This window comes from Eumetopias jubatus, unplaced genomic scaffold, assembly GCF_037043125.1.
Source record: "Eumetopias jubatus isolate StellerSeaLion01/CBP00866 unplaced genomic scaffold, mEumJub1_p1.0 scaffold_10, whole genome shotgun sequence".
In the NCBI taxonomy this organism is placed as follows: Eukaryota; Metazoa; Chordata; class Mammalia; order Carnivora; family Otariidae; genus Eumetopias; species Eumetopias jubatus.
Genome location: NW_028274816.1, coordinates 57,104,227 through 57,124,838, shown reverse-complemented (window position 1 = coordinate 57,124,838; position 20,612 = coordinate 57,104,227). Strand labels below are relative to the sequence as shown.

Here is a 20,612-nt window from a genome sequence, read left to right as displayed (position 1 = left end):
CCCAGGTCTCTTCCACTTGTAGGCATCCCCGCCTGGCTCCCCGCCCCCCCCCCCGCCCCGCTCTGCCCTCCTGCCTCCCTCTCTCCCCTCCTGCCTCCCTCTCTCCCCCCTACCCTGGAGAAAGCCAGCAGGAAGTCCATGCGGTGGGTGGGCCCCAGGCAATGACGCAGGCGCCAGTACACCAGGTGCTCCCAGGCGAAGACCAGCAGGGAGAGGCCCATGGCCACCAGGAGCATGTAGAAGACACCTGCCATGTTGTCGATGTCCAGCTTACTGCTCATCACCTCGATTTTGTCATTGTGGCAGATCCCGGAGAGCCACAGCCGCTCCAGCATCTCGATCTCATCTGGAGAAAGGGGGGCGGGAGGGGCTGTCATAGGTCACCTTCCATGGGTACCGTCTCATAGGAGTCTAGGCGCGCAGACCCCTCTTCCCTCAGACCCTGGTGTCCTGATCCTCATCCCTTCCTTTGCCCAGGACCCAGGGCTCTAGTCCCTCACGCCCCACCCCGGAGGCATCCCTGTGTGCAGCGCACCATCCCCCAGGAACTGCAGCAGCGCCAGGTCGATGGGCCGCTTCCACCGGGAGCCCTTGTGCAGGGCGATGCCATAGCCCGTTGTGGCAAAGACCTTGCCCGAGCCGATGGTGACGAGCTTGCAGCCCTCATCCTTGCGGGCCATGTAGTTGAGCACAGCCGCATCATAGATGAAGGCGTCCAGCTTCCTGGGGGCCAGGGGGCATGAAAGGCAGGGTCAGTCCCACCCAGATGCCCTCATGGCCCAGCCCAGAACCCTCCTCACCCCTGACCTCCAACTGCTCCAAATCCTGACCAGTGGTAAACTCTTGAGCAAGTCACTGTACTTCTTCTTGGCGCCTCGGTTTCGATTTGTAAAGTGGGGATAACAACAGTACCTCCCTTCCTGGTCATTCCAAAGGGAAGATGGTGCTTGGTGCCAGGAAAGTGCTGGAGACCTGTTAGCTGTGACTGATGACGTTCAGCCTCCACAGAAGCCCTCCCCAGAAGGTTCTGCATACTCCCCTCCATTTTAGAGGGGAAGACTGAGGCTCAGAAAGGGGACTCACAGACAGAGTAATAATGCTGACGATCACTTATATCGTACTAGGCACTGTTCCGGCCACCGGCATAACTCATTCAATCCTCTCAACGTTCCTGTGAGGTAGAAACAGTTATCTCCAGCATTCAGACGGGAAATGCAGGCCCAGACACGCATCTTACTCGGCTTGGGTTCTCCCACTAGGCCCTAATTTCTAAACCTTGATGGGAAGACAAGCAGGGAGATGGAACGAGTGCTCACAGATGGATACATCGTGGCACATGCCGCCTGTCACTTCCTTCACACATAGTTGTGATTATTTGATTAATCTCAGCCTCTCGATTAGACTGTGAGCTCCACTCAAGCAGGATCCAGCTGGGATCCACTCCAGGCCGTGACCCAGCACAACTCCTGGCACATACAAGGTGGTTGTAAATATTTGTGGAATAAGTGAATGAGTGAATAAATAAATCCATGGCAGGGAACACTGGGTAACTATTCTATGAGACAAGATACATGCCTATGATCTGACATGAAGATGTCCAGGGTATATCCATGAGGGGAAAAAAAAAAAAAAGAGTCTGGGAATCCCATAAAGAGCATAACTCCACATTAATTTTTTTTTAAGTGGTGCATTTTGTGGGGTGCAATTTTGGTCATCTCGACTGCAGACACCAGGCCAGTTCTTAGAGGGAGGTCTCTGTCTTGCCCAGCATTGTCCGAAAGAACACTCCGCAATGATGGGCATGGCCCTTCTGCGCTGCCCAACATGGCGGCCGCCAGCCACACCAAAACGTGACCAGTAAGCCCAAGGGCAGAACTTTAAATTTTAATTAATTTAAATTTAAATAGTCTTGGACAGCGAAGGTCTGAGGAAAACGAGAGAGATCAAAGCCTGTGGCTGGAAGCTGGGTCGTGCAGAAGGCAAAGGAGTTTTGGAGCTGTTTGCCTATCTGTGGGTATAAATGCCTCCGGGACCCCAAATCTTCAGTCAAGCCCTGTCCACACTCTCACACCGGAGCACACAAATGCCTTGTTGCATTTCTGCAACATGACTGGCTGCAGAGAAATGTGGGAAAAGGACAGAATTAGTCCACGGACCCCAAACGGGGAGACAGTCAGCAGATTCCCCACACTGAATGGACTCCAGCCGAAGCAAAAACTTGGGGGTGGGGCAAAGAATTTGAGGCTCTGGAGAAGGAGCAGAAACTCCTCCAGAAACTGGGAGACCAGTCACCATCCCATGGTTGGAGAATGGGGTTTGAATTAATTTTATATGGCTCCTAACAGGCAGGGAGATCCCAGCTGACATCTGGAAACATATATATAGAGAGAGAGAGAGAGAGAGAGAGAGAGAGAGGCAAGAAAAATATCACAGCCAGCTGCGGGCACCGCTGCCTTGTCGGCAAACTATAATTTCTCTCTAGGTTTCTCTTTGTTTAGGAAAATGCCCTTGGGAGCAAAAGGTGAATTGCTTCCCTGGTTTAAGTGGAAAGAGCTAGGGGTTTCCAGAGTCAGGCTGAAGAGGAGGGATGGGAGGGGCTGAGAGCTAGGATAAAACGGAAGGAGGGTGGGCGCCTGGGTGGCTCAGTGGTTTAAGCGACTGCCTTCGGCTCAGGTCATGATCCTGGAGTCCCGGGATCGACTCCCGCATCGGGCTCCCCGCTCGGCGGGGAGTCTGCTTCTCCCTCTGACCCTCTTCCCTCTCGTGCTCTCTATCTCTCATTCTCTCTCCCTCAAATAAATAAATAAAAATCTTAAAAAAAAAAAAAAAAACGGAAGGAGGGTATCCAGAGGTCCTCGAGGGGCACAAGGGAGAGGTATGTGGGATGGGGGGGAGAGACCAGGGGGCATTGCAGAGAGGGCCAAAAATGAAGGCTTCCAGTGGCGGGGAGGTTTGAGGGGCTTTCAGGAAGAGGGGATCTAAAGAGCCTTCACTTTTTAATCCTTTGCTCAGTCCTTATGCAATATAATGCCTACCTCCCTTCCCCTACCCCCTACTCCCTATCCCCTGCCATTGTCACTAAACCTCTACCGAGACTCAGCCACATTCCACAGCCTTTGTTTAGGCTTAGGTTTGGGAAAAATTAAAAGTCCTTGCATCTGTCTTTGCTTTCCTGTTTATTCCTGCCCTGTTGCCACAGGGATCTTAACGTGTAGTCAGCTTCCGGTTCCTCCTCAGCTCACTACTCCCCCCCCCCCCCCCCCCCCGCTCCCCACTTCACTCAGTAACTGGAGTTACTTCGCATTACAAGGCCCTACAGCACCGAACAGCCCTGGATCCCTCCTACCCCCCTGCCCGCATCTCCCACCCATGACTTCCTTGCTCACCCTGCTCCAGCCACCTTGGCCTTCATGCGCAGTTCCTGGATGGCTCCAGCACCCTCCTGCCTCAGGGCCTTTGCACTGGCTGTTCCCTCTGCTGGAACATTCCTCCAGATAGCTGCCTGGCTCTGTCCCTCACTTCCTTCAAGTGTCTGCTTAAAAGACACCTTCCTGAGCAACTTAGTTAATACTGCAACCCATGGCCTTTCCCCCAGGCCTCCCAAACTCACTCACCCGGCTGTATTTTTGTCCACAGCACGTATCCCCTTGTAACTATAATGTGTTCTTGGTTATTAAGTTTATGGTCCATCTCCTCCCACTGGAATTTAAATTCCATGAGGGAACAGGTCTTGTCTGTCTGGTTCACTGCTGTATCCACGGGGTCTAGAATAGCACCTGACATATGACAGGTGTTTCATAAAGTATAGCTCAATGAATGAATTCAGGCTGCTTCAAGATGGGCATTCTCTGGGCCAGGCATGGAGCTGGGAGGCAAGACTTCATTAATATGGAAGAGATGCCAAGAGGTTTTTCTCCATGGAAAAAGCAAGATGAGAACAGTGTGTGCTTTCAGTAAGGAATGCATAAAGAGGTGTGTATGCACACATAGTTTAGGTGATCAGAGAGAAATTTAAAAAAAAAATAATGCTTACTTTATGGAAAGGCGACTTGAGGTTTCCTTTTTTGCCCTTTCTGTGTGAGTGAGAAATTGAACATCCCTCACCAAATGGGCTTCCAGAACTGGCTGGGAGGAGAAGCCGTGTTTCTGTATTTCTTTTTAAGAGATATATTTCCTTTCTCTTCCTGTGAGCTTGTTTGCCCTCTGTGGTAGGATGAGACCACATTTGGTGTGTGAGCCAGACAACACCATGTGAGGTTGCCAATTCCCTCCCACCCCTCTCTGTTAAGGATGGAATTTTCTGGTGCTGTCCATGGTGGTAACCACTAGCCACATAGAGCTATTTGAATTTGAATTTTTAATTAAAATTTAAAAATTCAAAAAAATTTAAAAATTCAGTTCCTTAGTCACACCAACCACATGTCAAATGACCAGGAACTGCTTGGCTACCACATGGGACTGCACAGATCTAGAACATTTCTCTCATTGCAGAGAGGGCTATTGGAGACTGATGCTCTAGGAACACACATGTGTCCGTCTCCCAGACTGGAATGGAAGGTCCAAGAGAGCAAGGACTTCGATTTGTTCACTGCCATACCCTCCGTGCCTAGCCCAGTGCCTGGTGCAAGGAAATCTTAATAAATACTTATTGGATGGATGGATGAATGAATGAGTTCTTTTTTTTTAAGTTTATTTTATTTATTTAAGTAATCTACACCTAACGTGGGACTTGAACTCACGACCCCGAGATCAAGAGTCACATGCTCTCCCCACTGAGCCAGCCAGGTGCCCCTGAATGAATGTCTTTTAATTTCACATCATTAAGGGTTATTGTGTCAGGGAGATCATGATTCAGTGTTTGTTTTCCTTGTTCCTCACTATATTAAAAACATTACATATATAATATGCATATGACATATACACAAGCATACATATGTATTACATATACATGTGTACGACTAAGATAAAAGACAGAAAAATACTGACATTGGGCATTCCACAACAAAAATGGTCCAGGGGCGCCTGGGTGGCTCAGTCATTAAGCGTCTGCCTTCGGCTCAGGTCATGATCCCGGGGTCCTGGGATCGAGCCCCGCATCGGGCTCCCTGCTCCGCGGGAAGCCTGCTTCTCTCTCTCCCGCTCCCCCTGCTTGTGTTCCCTCTCTCGCTGTGTCTCTCTCTGTCAAATAAATAAGATCTTCAAAAATGGTCCAGACAGATCATCTACTGTGAAGTTCATTCAACAACCCTGCTCATGTAATCACAGGCCCACCACTTCTAGAGTTTTGGGCTTCCACTCCCAAATATGTAGAGACCACTGAGGATTACTAAACATCAGTAAAGTCTCAATAAGAAGGATAGAAACAAAAGCAACAAATGGGGTGGGGGGGACTTGGAGGAAACAGATTATGCAGAGAGGAAAAAATGCAAAAAACCCAACAACTACCAATATCACCAGAGAAACAAGACAAGATATTCAACTTTGAATAGCATATCATAAAACATAGGATACCATCAAATAATACTATAAAATTTACAAAATACTATAAAAATTAGAAGATCAGAAAGAGTTCTTAGCAGGGCGCCTGGCTGGCTCAGTTGGAAGAACATGCGACTCTTGATCTTGGGGTTGTGAGTTTGAGTCCCATGTTGGGTAAAGATTACTAAAAAAATAAATAAATAAACTTTAAAAAAGAGTTCTTAGAAATTGAAAATATACTAGCAAGAATGAAAAGCTTAATAAAAGAGTGGAAGATAAGGTTAAGAAAAACTCTCAGGAAGTAGGACAGAAAGATAAAGAGATAGAAAAATAAGAGAGGATAAAAGAGTTCAGGAAGCCCAATATGAAATTAATAAGAGTTCCAGAGAGAAATGGAGGGAAGGGGGAGATCATAATTGAAAGAAATCAAGGAGGCTTCCCAGAATGAATGCCATGAGGATACAACTGAAAGATCCAGTAATGAAAATAAATGAAGATGTTGCCAAGAAATGTCAGCACACTGAGGACAGGGAAAAGAAAAACGGTTGACACACAGGCTTATGATCAGAATGATTTTGGAATTTTAACAGTAATACTGGAAATTAGAAGACAATGGAATGATGCCTTCAAAATTCTCAAGAAAATGATCTCCAGCCCAGAACTTCATACCCATCCAGAGGGCCTATCAAGACTAAAGATGTTATCAGATATGCAGTGTCTCCAAAATTTTACCGCCCCCCCCCACCATGTGCTTTTTGTCAGGAGGCTCAGAAGAACAAGAGAGAAGAACCCAGGAAGAGTGAGAATTAGAATATGACAGGAACCAAACCAGGGGGCAGGTGAAGGGATCCAGATGGTAGCTATGCGGCAGACTTAGGCCATGAGAGAAACTTCTTTAATATGATGAAATTAATGGAGTACCTGATGCGAATGAATATGTGAAGAAGAGATTCATATAGTTAACAGAGAATTTTGAATTAACAAAGAAAACTCAGACACTTAAGCAACTGAAAAAAAAAAAGACAATTATTAACTCCAGGAAAAACAAAGAATTGTGTGGGAGAGGAAAGTAATCACGGTTTACTACTTGTGGCAGCTGTGGGAGCATTTACACAGTCATAACATGTAAACACTGCATATTCATCTAGCCAGAAGCACAGTGTGGGAGGCTGGAGTAATTTAAATAAGAGTATGAGTATGTGTCTTCCCTAGTAAGCAGTGAATGGAAAATACCTAAAATTGAAAAATCAAGAGGTAGCCACACAAACAATGGTATTTAGAGACAGGGACACAAATAGCAAAACGATACAATAAATAAGGTAAAAGCAGATCCCTCTGGGGTGGGAGAAACGGAGGGGTAGGCGGATGGAGGACTGTTGGTTTTCATTAAAAAAAAAAAAAAATCTTGTATTTGACTTTCCAAACTATGTAGATGTATAACTCTGATAAAAATAGAACTAGAAGTTGGGGAAAAAATGTAAAAAGGAATACTGGGGAGAAAAAGAATTCAGCAGAAGCAGAAAATCAGAGCAAGAGGTGACAGAAACACAAGGTGTCCTTTGTAAATCCAAGAGGTTGCTGGGGAAGGGCACAAAGAGGATAATTCTGGAATTTTCACGGCCCACCTGAGGCAACAGAGTGTAGTGGTTGAGGGGCTGGGCTCAGAATCTGATGGCCAGGGTTCAAATCCCAGCTCTACCACCACAGATCTCTGGCTGTACCTCAATTTCCTCGTCTATAAAATGGGAATGATAATATTCACCTCTAAAGTATTATGGTTTGAGGGGCGCCTGGGTGCCTCAGTTGGTTAAGCGACCGCCTTCGGCTCAGGTCATGATCCCAGAGTCCCAGGATCGGGTCCCACATCGGGCTCCCAGCTCCGCGGGGAGCCTGCTTCTCCCTCTGACCCTCTCCCCTCTCGTGCTGTCTCTCACTTTCTCTCTCTATCAAATAAATAAATAAAATCTTTAAAAAAATATTATGGGTTGAATCGCCTCTCCCAACAATTGTATATTGAGGTCCCACCTTCGTTGAAGATAGGGTCTTTACAGAGGTAATCAAGTCAAAATAAGGTAACTAGGGTGGGCCCTCATGCAATAAGACAGGTGTCCTTACAAAAAAGGGGAATGGAAGACACTGGGGAAGATGCCCATCCACAAGCCAAGGAGAGCTCCTTCCCTTGCCCTGAGAAGGAACCCGGAGGACTTCTAGCCTCCAGAATTATAAGGCAACAAATTTACAGTAGCCCCAGAAAACTAATAATGAACTAATTAAATGAGTTAGAGCAGAACTTGATATATAATAAACACTATAGTAAATTAAAAAGATATGGGAATGATCCAAGCCTTGGCAAGGATATGGGACAAGTGGAACTTTGCACTGCTGGCGTGTAAGTTGGCACGACCACTTTGGAAGATGTTTGGCAGTATCTTTTGAAGCCAAGCCTCCATCTCCTTATGATCCTGCCGTTCTGCCCATGGGGATTTACCCACGAAAAATGAATACGTACATCCCCCAAAGACTTGTACAAGAATGTTCACCGTAGAGCATTCATAATGGCCAAACACTGGAAACAATCCAAACGTTCACCAGCAGTAGAATGGATGATTTCTGGTATATTCATAGAGTGGTATACTCAGTGGGATACAGCAATGGATGAACCTGGTAGAGCATGGGGGCAAAACAAGCCACACACAAAAGCTACCAGTACACTGTTTGATTCTGTCCATGTGATATTCAAAACCAGGCAACACTGATTCACGGTGATCATCTGCAGTGACCGGTGGGACAGAGGGGACCTGGAAATTGGCCATACCCTAATCTGGTCGAACCAACATAGCCACATGTTATATAGACAATCAAGGAGCTTCACACTTAAGATTTGCATGTTCTGTCTCAACAACAAAAAAGACACAGATGAAGCCTCAAGCAATTTTTACATATCAGGGGAGGGGGTTGTGGCTGACCTTTGGATGAAAAAAAACACAGGTATCCATCCTTCTCTGAAGTCAGGGGTGGGAGGGATTTGGATTCATTTTTTGAGATGGGGCTGCTCTCCAAAACTCAGGAACTAAGTGGATTTGCGACATGGGGCTCCCCTGAGTGTCTGAATTTTTGCTCTCTCAAGGTGAGAAAATAGACCAAGAAAGTGACGCATACCTCCAGAAGTACAAGAGGAAGACAATCCCCCACCTCCCAAGGAAGAGCGCGTCCTGCTCGTGTAGTAGGGGTGGGTGGGCAGAGCCTGGGGAAGCTGCCCTGCTTTGCAGAACAGAGCGAGAGGATCTGGAATTCCCAGGGGCCTTCCTGGAGGGAGGGGCTGAGGACGAACCGGAAGAAGAGGGAAAGGGGAGAGATGAGTCAGCCGGCTGGATGGGGAGGGTACTCTGGGGGTGAGCAAGAAAGTGAAAAAGTCCCAAGGGGCTGGGGGTGGGGGCGAGGGCTGTTCCTAATGTTCATTAGGAAAATTTGCATTTACATAATGTAGACCGGGCTGCCCAATAGGGTAGCTACACGCCATGTGGCTATTCCGAGAACTTGAATGCGGCGAGTCTGAACTGAGACGTGCTGAGTGTAAAATGCACGCCGATTTCTTGCGGGGAGAGTGTGTGTGTGTGGGGGGGGGGAGATTATGTAAAAGAGCTCAACCATTTTTATACTGATTACATGTTGTAATCATATTTTGGATACATTGGGTTAAGTAAAATGCATTGTTAAAATTAATTTCACCCATTTCTTTTTACATCTTTTAATGTAGCCACTAAAAAACTTTTAGAATCACGCTGCATCCCGGAGGACAGCGGCTTCCCAGGCTCACTCCCAATCCCAGCACTGGACACTCAGGTCTGAGGCCAGCGGAGGCTTTTATGGGGATTAAGGGAGGGGTGGGCTTCCATTTTGGTTAATAGCTGTGGGGCTGGGAAGACACAGTCGGCGCCAGTGACATGCTCCAGAAAGCGAATTAGATCTAGCAAAGAGGAGCTTGAAGCCAGAGTGAGCCTGAGAAGCACAGGAATTTGCAGACTTCTTTGGAGGGGAGTTTGGAGCCAATGTTACAGCCATCCTCAGGGGCAGGGAGACCCTGTATGACATCTGGGGGTGGGGCAGGCAAAGAAGAAGATCAGGAAGGGGAAGAAGTCCAAGAGACCAGGAGGTGGAAGACGAGGAGGAGGAAGAGGGCAGGAAGGCGGAACTGAAGAAGGCAAAAGAAGGAAGGGAAGAAAAAGGAAAAACAAAAGAGCTAAAAAGAGGCTCTAGCTGGCTCAGTCGGAGGAGCCCATGACTCTTGATCTAGGGGTTGTGAGTTCAAGCCCCACGTTGGATGGAAAGATTATAAACAAACAAACACACTTTTTAAAAAAAAGAGGTAAAAAGACAGAGTTCTGCATTGACACTGTCCACAATGGCAGCCACTAGTCAGGTGGGCTCTTGAGCCCTTGGAATGAGGCAAGTCCAAACTGAGATGTGCTGTGAGTATAACATACTTCAAAGTACAAAAAAAAAAAAATTAATTTTCATATTACACATTGAAGTCAAATATTGGAGATATTGGGGTAAACACAGTATTTCACTAAAATTAATATCACCTGTTTCTTTGAGTGTGGCCAATAGAAAATTTTAAATTACATATATGGCTCCCCAGCTCTGCTCTAGAAAAAAAAAAAAAAAAAAAAGGCTGGAGGAAACTCCCGGAATCATGAACAGTGGATAAGGAGGGGAAGGGGAGAATCTTCTTTTTACCTTATTATTTTTTTGAAGATTTTACTTATTTATTTGAGAGAGAGAGGGATAGCACAGAGGGAGAATGAGAGGCAGAAGCAGACTCCCCGCTGAGCGGAGAGCCCCAGGCGGGACTCAATCTCAGGACCCTGAGCCCAAGGCTTAACTGACCGAGCCACCCAGGTGCCCCTTTACTTGATTATTTGTAACACCAAGGAAGTGTTATGCAAGTAAAACCACTATAGAGAGGTTAAAAGACATTAGGGGGAAGGGAAACTGTTCAAGGGGCTTGGGAATGTGAAGGCGAAGGGTGCCGGGCACAAAGAAAAGGGGTGTCCTCCAAATGGGGTAGCCCAGGGGAGGGGGCGAAGGGGTCCACCAGGCTTCGCAGCTGAAGGAGGCCAGTGGAGGAAGGGTGCTCTGCAAAGGAGCGCAAGACTTTGTTTGCCCACCTGTCCCCCACAGGTTCATCTTTGAGAACACCCCCGCCCGCGGAGCAGGGGCGTGGCAACCCAGAAACCACATGACCAGGCCCCGCCCTGACCACCGCTGATTGGCCCGAGCATGAACACCTGACTCCGCGCTGGACCAACTGGATTCTCACTAGCGGGGATGTGAAATTGAACCGAAGCATGCAGGTGCTCACCCTGGACCCTGGAGGTGAAAGGCGGCGCGGAAGCCGGGGGCCATACAGCAACCGTGGCTGCAGCTGAAGCCAAGATAATGTGCAGAGAGCCAGTGGCCCCTGAGAGGAAGAGATAGAGAAGCAAGGGAGGAACCTTGGCTCCTGATGTTTCATTTCCCAGAGCCGCTTTGTAACCTGGTGGGATTGTGGACGCCGTATTATGAAGGCAAAAATTAAGGTTCAGAAGCTCAATTCACTGGCCCAGGGCTCACAGCAAGTAAGGGGTAGCTCCCATTCCAATCTGGCTTTAAAATCAGTGCTGTTAAACACCCCCAGAATACTGCTGGGAACTCTCAACACACGGGGGACACCAGCACCCTTCATTATATGGGAAGATCTGGACAAACGGTCTCTAGAGAAAAGAATGGATGGATGGATGGATGGATGGATGGATGGATGGATGGATGGACAACTTAAAAACCAGTGTTTCCTATTCTGTGCTGTATCCTAGCACCTCTGCCCGGGATTCTCCAAACTCAGTACCCATCTTAGACCTCTGGTAAGGGAGTGCTACTCTGGACCCCATGCTCTTGAGGACTCTCCCCACTCCACCCCCCATTCCCAGGGGAATCCCTGGGGCCAAGGAGTTGTGCCCACCCAGAATCCACACCTCCACTGGACATTATGCTCTGGGAACCTGGGGTGGGTAGAATAATGGTCCCCCAAAGATATCCACACCCCGGGGTGGTTGGGTGGCTCAGTGGGTTGGGCATCTGCCTTCGGCTCAGGTCATGATCCCCGGGGTCCTGGGATTGAGCCCCATGTTAGGCTCCCTGCTCAGTGGAGAGTCTGCTTCTCCCTCTCCCTCTGCTCCTCCCTCCATTCATGCTTGTGCTCTCTCTCTCTCTCTCTCTCTCTCAGATAAATAAATTTAAAAATATGTATTTTTTAAAAAGATACCCACACCCTAATACCTGGAACTTGCGAATATGTTATCTTACACTGGAAAAGAGACTTTGCAGTTGTGAATAAAGGAAGGATCTTGGAAGGGGGGGATTAGCCTGGATTATACGGGTGGACCCAATGTCATCATAAGGTCCTTTCAAGAGGAAGGGGGTGGGGTCAGTCAGAGAAGAAGCTATGGCAATGCTAGCAGAGTTTGAAGGATCCAGGGCCACGAGCCAAGGAATGCGGGCAACCTTGAGAAGCTGCGAGAGGCAAGGAAACAGATTCAGATGGGAGGACAAGGAGTCAGCTGTTCTCCTGGAAGGCAGAATTCTGAACTTGAACTTGTTTAGCCTTTCTGTTTGTTAAGGTCTATTTGTCAAGGCAGGAGGACCCAACATAATGAATGGCTGGCTTGCATGATCGGTAAAGTTTCAGTAGCTCGACATAAGGTATGCGAGCCTCCGTGTGCACTCTTCTGCAAACGTTAGCAATCGGGCTGCCCCAGGTCTCAGCTGAAAAGGCCTGTTACCCCAAATGCCTCCAGTTCATGGTGCTTCAGTGGGGAGGGTAGAGGAGAAGGGGGCAGTTCTCTGCAGGGGGTGAAGTGGGGCGGAGAGAAAGAAGAGGTGACTAACGAGAAGGGGCTTCAGTCCTCAGTGTCCGAAATGAGAAGCTTTCAGGGAAAGAAGGCACAGGGAGGACACAGGGAGAGACAGAGATGAGAGACCGTGTAAGCCCCAGGACTCGAGAGAGAGGAAGTAGAGCCCCAGAGAAAGAAAAGAGGCAAGAGAGAGGCTGCCTGGTGGCACACTTACAAACTCCACAAGGGCAGGACTCTGACGGATGGCTTGGCTGGCACAATCTCCATTTGCAACCTCCCCCTCTGCCACTGTCTACAACAGAGCCTGGAAGGCTAACACACTCAGTTTCCCAGCTTCCTTTGCAACTGGGAGTGACCATCCAACACACACTGTGAAATAGCCAGAAGTTCCTCAGAAAGGCATATTTTCCCCAATAAAAAGGCAAGGCCTTGCCAGGAGGAAATCCTCCACCTTTCACTCTTCCTCCTCCTTCTTGCCTGGAATCAAGATATGCAGCACGGCGGGGAAGCAGCTATCTTGTGACCACGAGGCAGTCACAGTAAGCAAGAAGGTCTAGGCACCAAGGTCAACAGAACAAATACATGGAAAAAGTTTGAATCGTTGATGGTATCTGTGAGCTATCGTGCCAGCCTTGGACTTCTTACTGAGAGAGAAAACGAAATCTCTGTCTGTTCAAGTACTCCTAAGGATCCAGGCGACTTACCTCTTTTATTGACTATTGGTATCCAGTGCAGGAACTGGGCCTGGCACAGAGTTGATGCTCTTTAAAACACTTAAAAATGAATGAATGACATTCATGTTCCCACAAAGCCTAGCTTTCTTTTCTGCTACTGGTTCTGAGAGCCTCCCCTGCATCGCAATGCTTACCCAACCATCTTCCTTACAGCTGGTCGACTGGGCTTCTTTTCTTGCAGCTCAACAATTCCAATCAAGACAGAAGGGTAAAAAGGAGTGGCTACTTGAGGGGTGAGCTGCTTGGGGAAGGTGATCCAGAGGACGTGATAGCCTCCACAGTAATGCCTGTCCATCTATTCTCCACTTGCCAGCCAGAGGGGGCGTTTACAAACAGAAATCAGATCACACCCCTCCCCTATTTAAAATCTCCCCTCCTCCTGGCTTCTTGCTGCCCTTCGGAAAAAAAACCCAACCCTGAACTCAGCCTCGGGGTTCACACCCATGCCCTACTCTCATCTCCCCTCTAACGTCAGCTCTCTGCCATCCAGCCACATTGGCCTTCTTGCTGATCCTCCAATAATCCAAGACCACTCCCACCCCAGGCCATTTGCACACCCTATTTCATCTGCCTGCAAGGCTCTACCTCCACAAGTCCACCTGGCTAGCCCTCACCTCCCTCAGGGCTCTGCTCCACTCACCTCCTCCAAGAGGCCCGCCCTGAACACCTTGGTGAATATATCCCAGTTCAGTCATGCCCTAGCTCGCCACCACTTTCTGGATCATGCTGATTCTTCCGGTTGCCTGTTTCTTATTCATGTCCCACCTCCGGACCCTAAGCTCCCTTGAAAGCAGGGACTCTGGTCCGTTTGTTCACTGCCTGGCGTAGACTAGGTGCCAAGAAGATAAAAGTGTGTTGAATGAAGAAATCAAGAAGGGACAGGGAGAAAGTTACTGTGCTCAGTTTTGTTGTAACCTTGGTCTGTACTTTGGAGCCTGAACTTAACTTTACCCCCAGGATTTGGGAAGCTGAAGTTAAAAAGCAAAACAACCTAATCCAAGCATCCATTCCAGTGAGTTCAGATCTAATGATCATAATGAAAATAACATAGCAGCAAACACCCACAGCGAGCCAGCAGTACTACTACCAAATAATAAACGAACCAATAATAATAGCTATAATAATCCTTATAACAACCTTCTGAGGAGGGTCCTTTTGTTATCCCCATTTTACAGAGGAGGAAACGAAGGCTCAGAGTGGTTAAGCAACGTGCCCAAGGTCACCAAGCCACGGAGAGACAGAGCCAGGATTTGAACCCTGGCAGTCTGGCTCTGGAATCTATACCTCCCAGATCTCTGAAGACACATCACAAGGACCCTGGTTCTGGAAGGGGGAGTTCACTCCCAGCCTCAATGATCTATGCACGCCCTCCAAGCCGACCCACCCCTAGCTGACCTCTGAGCTGATGAGTGGTCCCTGGCCCCTCACTCTCTCCCAGCATCCTCAGGGCCCCCGGCGGCCCCACCCCCCACCCCCCAGCCCGAGTCTGCGCTGACCCTGCCTTGAGCTGAGTGAGCGCTTCCTCTACGCGGGGCTGGTTGTAGCGCACCATATAACTGTGCATGTCGGGGTAGTTGCTGCGGATGTTCTTCTCCGTGGACCCGTTGGGCACCGTCCCAAACTTCAGGGGCGGGTACTGCTCCTGGGGCCGCTGGAACTGGGGCAGAATGGGAAGCTATTAGGGCGCCCCCCTGGGGCCATCTGGGTCAAGAATAGCCTTGACCCAGATGCTCTGTTCTGGGGGACACCTGCCAACTGGCAGGCACCCCAGCCCAGAAGTGTTTCTCCAACGTGCTCACCGTGACCCTTTTCTACTCCCACCCAGCAGATCTGTCTGCAGACAGCCACACGTATGCATGCAGACATGTACACACATATGTATTATACACAGTCGGGAGTAATATTGAAATATTTAACACCTGGCATGGCCTGATCATGGTCCAATCTGAAAAGACACTGGCTACAGAGTTCACTGGAGAAGGGTCGCAGACGCCTCTGATGTGCCAGGCATTAACCCTTAACTTGCCGGATCACAGGAGGTCCCAGGGGCAGGGGTTGGCACGACGGGGGCTGGAGGCAATTGCTAATTACCAATCCATTCAGAAATAGTTCACTCTTTTTTTTTTAAGAGAGACAGAGAGAGAACTCGTGCACGTGCAAACCCGGGCGGGGGGGGGGGAAGGGGGGATAGGGGCAGAGGGAAAGAGAAAGTCCTAAACAGACTCCATGCTCAGCATAAGCCCAACGCGGGACTTGATCTCACAACTCTGAGATCATGACCTGAGCTGAAATCAAGAGTCAGATGCCTAGCCAACTGAGCTACCCAGGCGCCCCAAAAGTTTACTCTTTTAACAGCAGACATAGCCATACCGGTGTGGGCTGGCTCAATGTCAAGTGTGTATATGACTAAAACAAAGATGCAGACATATTTTCTATTCTACTCCATTAAAAAAAAAATGCTTGTTGGGTTGCCTGAGTGGCTCAGTCGGTTAAACATCAGCCTTTGGCTCAGGTCATGATCCCAGGGTCCTGGGATCGAGTCCCGAATTGGGCTCCTTGCTCAGAGGGGAGCCTGCTTCTCCCTCTGTCCACCGCTCCCCCTGCTTGTGTGTACTCTCTCTCTGACAAATAAATAAATAAATAAAATCTTTAAAAAAAAATGCTTGTTGCAATCCACTGAACTGACTTCTCAACCTTCTTTCTTTTTTTTAAGATTTCTTTTTTTTTTTTTTTGACAGAGAGACAGAGCGGAACATCATCAGGGGGAGTGGGAGAGGGAGAAGCCGACTTCCCACGGAGCAGGAGGCCTGATGTGGGGCTTGATCCCAGGATCCTGGGATCATGACCTGAGCAGAACGCAGACACTTAATGACTGAGCCACCCAGGCGCCCCTGATTTGTCAACCAACCAGTTAACCACTTTGGTCTCAAAGAGTGCTCTGCAAACCACCAGTCCCCGAACAAACTGTGGTCTGGATGAGGTAAGTATAGAGATCGAGAGAATGAGCACTTAGAGCAATTTTTTAAAAAGATTTTTTAAAATTTGTTTATTTTTAAAGTAAACTGTACACCCAATGTGGGACTCGAACTTACGACCCCGAGATCAAGAGTCACATGTTCTACCGACTGAGCCAGTCAGGCGCTGTACATTTATTTATTTATTTAAAGATTTTATTTATTTATTTGACAGAGAGATAGAGAGCACGAGTAGGCAGAGAGGCAGGCAGAAGGAGAGGGAGAAGCAGACTCTCCACCGAGCAGGGAGCCTGACGTGGGGCTCGATCCCAGGAACCTGGGATCATGACCTGAGCCGAAGGCAGCCGCTTAACTGACTGAGCCACCCAGGTGCCCCAGGCGCTGCGCACTTAGAGCAATCTGACAGAATAATTTTTATGTCTGTTGAAACCACATAAAAATTTGGGTTTGAATTACGCATGTCTTGGTTTTCAGTTTTATGTTCTCTTCTTGTAATTCATTTCTATCGTATTTTACAAAAGCCTTGATCTCCATTGGAGGAAGTTCAGAGATTAGCCCTTCATCACACTTTGAGAGAAGCACTATCCCAAATGGGATACCCCATTTGGCACTACTGCCCCCCCCAGGACATTTGGGGTCACTCTCTTCTCCTGGGAATATTTAAACAGTTCATTGTGAAACATAACCTTTCTCTTCCAGAACATTCTATTCTACCATTTTGGAATTCTCTTCTGACCTCCCATGGGCCAAATTCTGGCCTGACCTCCAGCTCCAGCCAGCTCCCTGTCTCCCCAAACACACACACCTTTCGATCGCTGAGCCCAGACACGGTGTCCACGTACTCCTCCTGGATCATGAAGGCGGCCAGGTTGGCTGTGTAGCTGGCGAGGAAGATGACGGCGAAGAAGGCCCATACCAGCACCATGATTTTGCTGGTGGTCCCTCGGGGGTTCTCCACGGGCACCGAGTTATTGAACACCAGGGCCCAGAGCAGCCAGATGGATTTCCCAATGGTGAAGGTTGAGCCGCCAGGCCCTGCAGGGGGCCAGGAGGGGGACATGGACCCCAAATCCCTTCTACTCCATGAGGGAGCAGAAAGAACTACGATTCCCAGCAGCCCCCCCTCAACGCCTCTACACCAGGGGCTGTTGGGAAATGTAGTTTTATCTGTGGTCCGGGTGCTCTGAGGTGATGGAGGAAGGGGACTCACGCTTGCCCGTGGCCAAGCTGCGGTTGTAGCCGACGGGACTGAGGTACTCGAAGATGAAAACGGTGACGGCGACCACAGTGAGGCACATGACGAACATCATCACCCACACGGCAGGGCTGTAGGGCTCTGGGGGCAAGGGGGGAGGGGGTCAGGGCTCGGCCAAGCAAAGGACTGGGGGGACCACAGACACGTGACCAAGGTGCAATCACAGCCTGGACCTTGTCCCACTCTGTCCCCTTCCCAGGCTCCCCATCGCGGGGACAGCCCTCATTGCCCACCCAGACCCCTGGGAGACAGTCTCTCTCAAAGAGAGCCAACTCAACCATTTCTGTGGTTTCAGTCACCAGATATACCCTAAATGTTTCCTGAGCCCCAGACCCGAGTCTCCCCCTGGCAGCTCACCACGTTCCACACTGAGGCCAGGACTGACACCCAGGCTCCCCATCCTGGGAGCCCCACCTTCCATCCAGTCACAGCCCCCCCCCATTTGCAGCCTCACCCCTCCTTCCTGCCCTCACCCTCACCAGCCACAGTCTGTTCCCCCCCTCCCTGGCCTGATCACTCTCTCAAGAACCCACTGCTTTAACAGGCCAGAGCTGACAGTTTCAGAGTGAGCCTCACCCTCTCTGCCTTGTCTCCGCCGCTCCCCTGCCAGGGGCACCACCCTGACCCATCGACCAGACACACTCGCATCCATGTGTCCTCTCCTCACACTGCCGCTGGGAGTTCACTGACAATAAACCCAAATCACCACTTCCTTGAGATTCCTACCAGGTGATCTGCCCTCCCTAGGCCAAGCCCAGGTGGTCACAGCAGGGTCACCGCCCCAGACTGTCACTGCGGCATCTGGGGACACTCCTGTTGCCTCTGCTGGGCAACGTGGTGGGGCATAAATAGGACCTTGTCACTTCCCTGCTGAAGGCAGGGGCCCCATGTGGTGCATCTCAGGGTGCCCTGCAAGAGACCTTGGTGCCACAGAGATGCTCTAGGCGAAATACACAGAAACCAAACGCAAAGGAAGAGATGTCCCTCCTCCCAGCCTCCCACTCCCAGGAGCTTTGCCCAGATTTCAGAGAGCAAGAGGGAACTGAGGTGAACGGCTGCCCTTGGCCTGATGTGCACTTTTCCTTCTCTTGTCACCAAGTTCAGCGAGATCCCTACCTGATCCACCTCACGGCCACCAACCCAATGGGGTCCAGCTTCCTGACCACACTGCAATGCTGGTTACTCGCCTCACCCTCAGTGTCATCTTCCTATCCCACACCCATCTCCTCTCTGCATGGACCTCTGCCTTCTCGTGGGCCTCCTGCCCCCACTGTCTCCAGTGGGATATTTTAAAAGCCCAGATCTGATCATATATCCCCTCCCCCACCACCTACAGCTAAAACCTTGGCCACTGCCCTAAGAGTAAAACCCAACTCTCCTACCAGAGCCACCAAGACCCTGCACCTTCCTCCCCCATGCCCACCCCCAATTCTCTCTCAGCCCTTGTTTCTCACACCCTCATGATCACTCACTGCCCTCTCCAGCCACACAGACTTCTGGCCATTTCCCAAATATTCCACACACATTCCTGCCTTGGGATCTTTCTCCTTGCTGTTCCCTCTGCCTGGAATGGTTCTCCGGCCGGATCTCCAGAGGGGCCTTCCTGCTTTCTCCTGGCAGCACCAATCTCATTCCTCTCCACCTCCCACCCTGGCTTAATTTCTCATACTATTCATCACCACCTGAAATGATGTTGTCCATGTATCGTCTTAAGAGATTATTTTCTGTCTTCCCCACGAGGCCAAGAGCTCTTAGAGGACAGGGGCTTGTGTGCGGGGCCCAGAGCCTGGCATATGATAGGTGCTCAGTAAACACTGAGAAGTGAGTGGAGCACTTACCATGTGCCACTATCATGCTAATCTCTTTTCCTCATCTCATATACAGGGGAAGACTTGGGGTTTGTAGGGCCTGAGGCTTATACAATGTGGAGGGTTGTCTTTAAGAAAAAAAAGAACACAAAATTATAAGTACAAGAATACAAGAGAATGTGTGAGAGAAGGTTCCTTGAAGAGCATGTGCGAGAGAAGGTTCCTGAAGCTCAGCTTCCTTGGCCTCATGGTAAAATGGCTTCTCCCATTTTACAGATTGGGAAACCTAAGGTCAGAAGTGATGCCACCTCACCAGTCACACCGCGGGGACAGGCAATACCAGGATGGGAACTGGGCACACAGCTGCCCTAGTGTTGCCGTCCCGGGGGCCCGGGCTCACCGAGGAAGGCCGAGGGGGACACGGTGCCGTTGCTGCGCGCCACCATGACGCTGATGCCCGTCTCCACGAAGGGCACGGAAAAGTCCACGATCTCGGACCGCTCCTCGTTGATGGTGAGGGAGCCGATGGCCATGTCTGCGCGCTGGTAGAACACCTGGGGTGAGGGCGGGGGGGGGGGGAAGGAACTGGTTGGCTCAAGCGCACAGAGGAGGATGGTGGGCAAGACCTGCCCCAGGAGACCAGTGACAAGGTGAGAGAGAGGCTAGGAGGGTGGCGGGGTGGCGGAGGGGGACGCAGAGTGGGGCAGGAAAGGAGGAGGTGAGAGTCGGGGAGCAGGGGTTGGAAGAGGTCGCCCCAGGCCCGGTCATGCTCCCAGAACAAGCTCTCTGGATTTGGGCTCCATCCTCTCGGCCCCGCCCCCTTCGTTTAGGAGGGACACCCTCCTGGCCCCGCCCCCTCCACGCCACAGGTCCCTCCTTGTGGCCCCGCCCCCCAGCCAAGGCCTGTCTGGGGTGGCCCCGCCCCCTCAAAGCCCGGGGTTCCTCTCCTTTTGGCCACGCCCCTCCAGCCCGAGAGCTCCGGCGCCGTGGCCCCGCCCCAGCCCGCCCCCTCCCGTCCGGTCGCGCCCCACCTCGCCGATCATGCCGTTCCAGACCCCGTCGATCTTCTTTCCGTGCTTGCCGTTGGTGACCAGGTAGAGGTCGTAGCTGAAGCCGATGGTCTGCGCCAGCCGCTTCAGAATGTCGATGCAGAAGCCCTTGCAGCACCGCTTTTCCGGGCGGGGGGCGTCCGGAGGAGGGCTGCGGGGAGCGAGCAGGCTTGGGGATGCTGGGGACCCCCCCTCCACTTCAGACTCTCCCATGAGATGAGGGTATGGAGGGAGAGACAAGAAGCAGCTAAAACTATGATTAGCGCTTTCTGGGGAAACTGAGGCTCAAAGGAGTTCCGTGACTTGTCTAAGGTGACTAAGCTGGAGGGCTCTGTGGGTTCTGAGTTCCAAGGGAGGAGGGGCCGGGGGCCAGGGCTGCTAGGCTTCAGGGGATTTGGAAGCCGGAACTCCTGGAGCCGG

General features: G+C 50.3%; 1 protein-coding gene across 1 annotated transcript in view; it reads right to left on the bottom strand.

The window, feature by feature from the left end:
* GRIN2D (glutamate ionotropic receptor NMDA type subunit 2D) overlaps window positions 1-20,612 on the bottom strand; it is a 32,414-nt gene that overhangs the window by 2,410 nt on the left and 9,392 nt on the right. Inside the window, exons 5-11 of the mRNA XM_088027707.1 lie at window positions 20,175-20,343; window positions 19,544-19,697; window positions 17,291-17,416; window positions 16,886-17,115; window positions 14,602-14,762; window positions 536-723; window positions 114-346 (exon numbers count right to left, since the gene is read on the bottom strand). Of these exons, the coding sequence (XP_087883833.1) occupies window positions 114-346; window positions 536-723; window positions 14,602-14,762; window positions 16,886-17,115; window positions 17,291-17,416; window positions 19,544-19,697; window positions 20,175-20,343 (1,261 nt within the window). The remainder of the gene's footprint in view (window positions 1-113; window positions 347-535; window positions 724-14,601; window positions 14,763-16,885; window positions 17,116-17,290; window positions 17,417-19,543; window positions 19,698-20,174; window positions 20,344-20,612) is intronic.